Source organism: Apostichopus japonicus, chromosome 22, assembly GCF_037975245.1.
Source record: "Apostichopus japonicus isolate 1M-3 chromosome 22, ASM3797524v1, whole genome shotgun sequence".
Taxonomy (NCBI): Eukaryota; Metazoa; Echinodermata; class Holothuroidea; order Aspidochirotida; family Stichopodidae; genus Apostichopus; species Apostichopus japonicus.
The window spans coordinates 19,668,304-19,674,303 of NC_092582.1; the positions used below are offsets into that span (position 1 = coordinate 19,668,304).

The 6,000-nt window shown below is 38.6% G+C and overlaps 1 protein-coding gene across 2 annotated transcripts in view; it reads right to left on the bottom strand.

Moving 5' to 3' along the window:
- LOC139964315 (integrator complex subunit 5-like) overlaps positions 1-4,039 on the bottom strand; it is a 22,414-nt gene extending 18,375 nt beyond the window's left edge. Inside the window, exons 1-5 of one of the 2 annotated variants that reach the window (XM_071965819.1) lie at positions 3,884-4,039; positions 2,362-2,557; positions 1,793-1,896; positions 872-980; positions 120-258 (exon numbers count right to left, since the gene is read on the bottom strand). In XM_071965819.1, the coding sequence (XP_071821920.1) occupies positions 120-258; positions 872-980; positions 1,793-1,896; positions 2,362-2,557; positions 3,884-3,901 (566 nt within the window). In that variant the 5' untranslated portion in view covers positions 3,902-4,039. Of the gene's footprint in view, positions 1-119; positions 259-871; positions 981-1,792; positions 1,897-2,361; positions 2,558-3,514; positions 3,537-3,883 lie in introns of those variants that run through there. The other variant, XM_071965820.1, reaches the window with a different exon arrangement.
- Between the last annotated feature and the right edge of the window lie 1,961 nt (positions 4,040-6,000).

Genomic DNA, 6,000 nt, shown 5'->3' on the forward strand with positions numbered 1-6,000 from the left:
GATTGTCGGAAGACCTAGAGGAAACGTCTTGCCGACATCAAAGAATCAAATCTTAATTCCAATTTAATAAAAGAGAAGAATAACAAACGATTGACCACACAGTGAGAGTGAAAGCTTACCCGATATGAGCAACAACCCAATCAAAATGAGGGGAATGTTTAACAGATGTGTCAATGATAGCGTTAACACAAGTGTCCGGACAAGAATCTATCATTACAGATATGCATAGGGACGACAACTCCATCAGAGTACGCATTCCTGGAAGGCAAGGCAGAGATAACAGTAACTACCAGAGAAGCAAAACTGCATCCTACAATGCTTTCAACAATATGCTGCAACTATACTTGGGTTCCAAAACAAGACTTTAATAGATGGCCCAAATTAAAGAAGTTTGTCAAAGAGGAAAAACTTCATAGGAAACAGATTTTCACATCAAATATCCATGGGGTATTGTTTGCATCATTCTTAGCACCTCATCTAATGCTGACAAAATGACTGGATACCACCTTAATCTACTAACACAAAATCCCAACTACTGATCATTAGCAAATTATGAACAAGTACAGAGAACTTTGTGTCCCACAAAGGTTACTTCATTCACTTACTTTTTATTTGGAAACCTTGATTAGACTCTCTATCTCTCTGCTTAATTCCATCGTTTCAAGATTGAGGTTTGGAGGAATAAGTTCAGACTGTACTTTCAGAGACCTTATCTTTCTCCTTTCCTGATAGAGTTTGATATCACCAGACTGGGACACATTCTATTCAATATGTACAGTAGGTTTGAATCCTTAGTACACTGGATATATTGACTATAAATAATGCAGTTGACTGTTCCAACAAATTTGCATCAAAAGTTGTGTTTTCGTACCTTTACATGACATCCACAACTGAAGTTGCTCGTTGAGGCTGGAGGAATGAGGAACGCCTCTTCTGTTGCCGTAGTTACTGCTAATACGGCCAAGTAGCTCAATCGACCACTGATGGGGAAAGTACAGAACAAACTCTTACCTTGTACTGGGAATATTTCACTGCTAATGTACTGTAGGGCAGAGTAAACCAACGATATCTAGTTTAGGCAAGTTAAAGAGTCACAGTTGGGTAAGAGTGATATTAATGCGGCAATGGCTTGAGCTGGAACAAAACATGTTTCAGTTTAGTTTAGTATTTCCAACTTAGGGTAAAGAAGCCAACAGAAGCTAATTTGAAACCCTATCCATGTGATGATGGTGGAAGAACGCCGGCTTACACCGAGCTTTCTCCTTACGCTGAGTGTTCAGAGAATTGCAAGGTGTGCGACTTTGTGCGAAAACATTCCTGCTCCCTGGGCCGCCAGCTAGCGTCCCCATCTGATGGACAACAGTGTGTCTCAGCAACTGACCACTTTCTCAAACACTGAGGGAGGTAAAGGAACCCCATTCATCAGCACTGCAATGCAGCTGTGGTGAATGAAGTTGTTTCAAATCTATTGAAAGAACAGAACCAAACTCCAGCTCGCAAATCCCAAATTGATAACTAGAAACCCACTAAAAAACTCCTCTCAGCAACACTGCAAATCAGCAAGTTTGGATAGGTAAAAAGTTAAAAGATTCCAAGTGAGAATATAAACCAGGAACCTAACAATTGTGGTGCAGACACTCTACCGGCCAGACCACACCTTCACCTTGCATGTACATCCCCACTTCCTGCTTTAGACATATGGTGTGAACTCGTGTTAGATATCAACGTATTTGCACTAAATCACTGTTCTATATATATAGGAATAATGTTGTCATTAAACTTTTAGACTCACTCTTGAAATGATTGGAGCCCAGCCTGTCGGATTCCTCTCAATAAACTTCTTGAGTATTTGGTGAGTCTCTGTTATGACATCATCAATTTTATTTCCAGTGTGACCTGTCAAGAAGACAGCTCGATTAAAAAATTGGCAACATTCATGTGATAGTTATAGCACGATACCATGTGCGCATGATGGAGATATCCTGCAGAATACAGAATTATATAGTCCGTAACAAGAAGAAATCAGTTTGAACTAGTTCAGTGGGCCTGTTGATTATGAAATCTATTTTAAATTGATTACTTGTAAATGTTTTAAATAATAAACTATAAACTACAGACTTCACATTCTGTCGTTGGTCAAACTCCAAGGTTTGCTAGGTGTCACTGAAATATAAAATGCTGTTTCACTTTTGCTTCATGTCAATAATGAGTGTATAGTACATATATCGTAATGATGCTTCTTCATCAAATTTTGATTTCGCTGTCTGTTGAAAGCCTTTTTTAAATTTGTTACGAAACAAGGTCAGTATATAAACAAGGAGTCCACAAACATTTCAACTGAATTCAAATGCAACACTTTACCTTTTCCTTCCATTTCATACAAGTATGAGTTGACACTTTCATCAAAGACATGACACAGGTACTCCAGAGCAGCTAGTCGAGCTGCTGGTATAGTTTGGAGTAATTCTAACGAACAACGGGCGTGTTCCTCAATGGTCAGCTTTTGATTATCTCTGTTTGCACCTTTCACAAAGGCATGGATGTTCTTGAGCATTTCCTGCAAGATATATAATGCCAAAGATTTGTTTTTCTTTCTTTTGTGAAGGAATAAATACATTCTATAAAATGCTAGGCTTTAGGCCTAAAGTTATCAAATGTACCAAAAAGTATCTAGGCCATACACGTGGCTAATCGATACCTTCATAAAAGGTTAGTTTAGACACAAAAGTTATATTGCTATCTGAAGGATTGTTAAGAACCAATGGTAGTAGTGCATATTGTGTCTTAACAATCAAAATGTCTGGACTATGAGTTTAGTAACCATGAGAACAATCTTTCATATTTGTCACTTCTTTAAAAACCATCTGCGGGATAAAGCCCCAGAGCCTCTTTCCTCTATTTGGTCTTTGCCATAAGACTGAACAGTAAAAGGCAAAATATAGACAACTCAACGAAAGCCAACAAGTGCTACAGTAGGTCACTACTGCTCATCCTAATAAAAACAATTTCTATCCATAACAGCAACCCATCTCTTGTGTCCATCTCAGCAAATCTACATGAAAGATACCCCCTAGATGTTGAACAGGGCAAATATCTTATTACTAATTAGTCTACTCTTGGAGAAATTGGTAGTATGGCATACGGTAACTTAACATTGCTCAGCGAACTAAACAATCTTCTAAAGACGGTCAGAGGTAACGATGTGATCTTTGATTTTTTACGTTGTTTGGTTTTTTCCTTCAACTAAGTGTTTTCAATTATTTTACATTCATTTATTTGTTTCTTCACAATATAAACACAGAGAAGTTAACTTAGTGACAAACATATCAACAACAGGGGAAATTGTGAAAGGAAGCACTCCAAAACACCCAGAGGGCTTGTCTAGTAATACTACTAGTAGAGCACTCCCATGATCATTGATCAGATTCCACCAGAATGAGAACTTCATTTGTATACTTATAATGGTCTTCAGTCAAAACAATCGATGCTAACTAAAAAAAAATTCGTCACTCACTGCATGCCCTTTGCTTACTGCATGCAGAATTCCTGTAAATAATGAATGAAAGTGCCACAGATTACAAATTTGATGCTTCCTTCAACTTTATCAGTTTCATTGATGATGTGAAGATTAAATTGCGTTTGAAACAGTGATTACATATGTACTAAATACACAGCAACTAGTGTATATCAAAGCAGCTAGGCCTATATAGCCTACGAATTTAACAAAATAGGCCTTCGTGAAGTAAGGTACTATTCTAATGGAGACACACGAAGTTACTACAGAAAGGGTTCGCGGATCTGCGCCTAACTGTGTGCCTGCATGGGGAAGTGCAAAGAAGGCGAAGGAGCTTCAGAAAGTTATACCCTAACTTAGCATTGTTACCTTTCTCTCAGTATCCATGATGTATCAGATGTTATAACTAAGATGAGGTTTTTTTTCACCGCATTTTGACACGACTTTGTTGATGGGTGTCAATTTTTCATGTTAGTCGCACTGATCTTGTGCATTGGTTTTCTTAGCTGCATAGAAATTGTTGGCCTTAACTTTGCCTCGGCTACGTTTGTATGGAAGGCCGTTAAATACCTGTACATACCTTGGACCCGTATTCAGTCAATTGGCTATTTTATTGATGAAACGAGAAAGGCGATGAATGTAAAAGTGAAGAATTGAAGCAGGGGCGGATCCAGGTTTTTGCCAAGGGAGGGGTTTAACTTTGATCAGGCGCGTATCCAGGATTTCTGAACTTGGTGGCGCGAATTACTATCTAAGCGGAGCACCACCATAGGTTGGCGCGGAGCGTACAAGAAATATTTTGGTTTTGATACCCCCAGATCACCGGAAATGGCACTTCCAGAGCATGAGAATGACCAACCCGGTATGGCGGGCCATCAGTCTCAAATCGTAGGGAATTGACTTATACCGATTTAAATCGACATATACAAATTTCCTTCGACTTATACCAGTTTCCAGCAGCTTAAATTGACTTCTACCGATTTAAATCGACATATACCAGTTTAATTCGACATATCATCGATTTAAATCGACATATACCAATTTAAATTGACATATACTAATTTAAATCAACATATACCAGTTTAAATCGATGATATGTCAATTTAAATCGGTATATGTCGATTTAAATCGACATAGACCTGTTTAAATAGATGATTATCAAATTCATTCGGTATATGTCATTTTAAATCGACATATACCGGTACCAATCTAATTCGACTTATACCAGTTTAAATCGACATATACCGATTTAAATCGGTATAGGGCCTATAACAATTTAAATCAATGATGTGTAAAATAAATCGGTATATGTCCATTTAAATCGACATCTACCAGTTTAAATCGATGATATGTCGAATTAAATCGGTAGAAGTCAGTTTCCTTGGACCTATACCAGTTTCTAGCCACTCAAATTGACATATACCTATTTAAATCGACATATCATCGATTTCGCTCACATATTCCAAATCCCGATTTCGGTGATGATTGACATGTGAAATATTTCCTAATAGTTTTTTATCCATAGCCCTTGTCACCCGTCCCACATCATGTTCGACCTCATCGCATCTCCCGTGCATCATTGCTTTTGTAGGTGATTCTACGTCACGGCCTACAATACCCGTCAGTTCCACTTTCCAAGGTTTTAAGCCCATTATCTGTTCAGAATATTAACATTCACATTTCTCGTTAAATTTACTTCAAAACCTACCCATAATGCAGCACAATCATCTATGGACAACCAATCAGGGACGTAGCTAGGATCAGATGATTAGGGTGCGAAGAAAACCCCAAATTCCAACTGAATATATTTTTTCCAACTGAGTGCAGGTGTGTCTGGAGGGGCCAAGAGGGGTTCACGACTTTGTGGGGGGGGGGGGGGGTAATAAAATAGTGGTGTTCACTTGCTAAACGTTGTCAAGCATCTGTGCAGAAGTGGGCAGTAGAAAACATAATATAGATTATAACGTTGCAGACAGTTTGACATCAAAGCAGGACCCCACCATTTGTTGGCCGGGAACTATTTTGCGAAAAGGCTGGCCAGCTTATAACACTTACCAACAGAAATGACACCTAGCTACTAGCCGTGTAGATAAGTCGGGTTTCCATGTACACTCTCAGCAAAATTTAAATGACGATAAAGTAACTATAAAGCAAAGCGCCACCATCGGTTGGAGCGAAGCACAGGAAATTTTACAAAATGGCAACCCAATTGCAACGAAAATGGCAGCATCAGTGCCTCATGCAGAGACCCCAAACAGTCATAATTGCAAGGACACTGGGCAACAGAACCCATAATGATTTCTAAGTGGAGTTTTTGTGTTCACTCTCAGCAAAATTGAAATGACTGGAGTGGTAAAATTTGCAAGTTTGTCGATGCTAAGGGAAGGGTGTGTCGCTTCCAGGCTTGAAAATATTTCTCTCAGGTCGTGGCTTAGACGATAAATGGTGCTTTTTTCTATTTTCTAAAGCACCAGGAATTACTATTT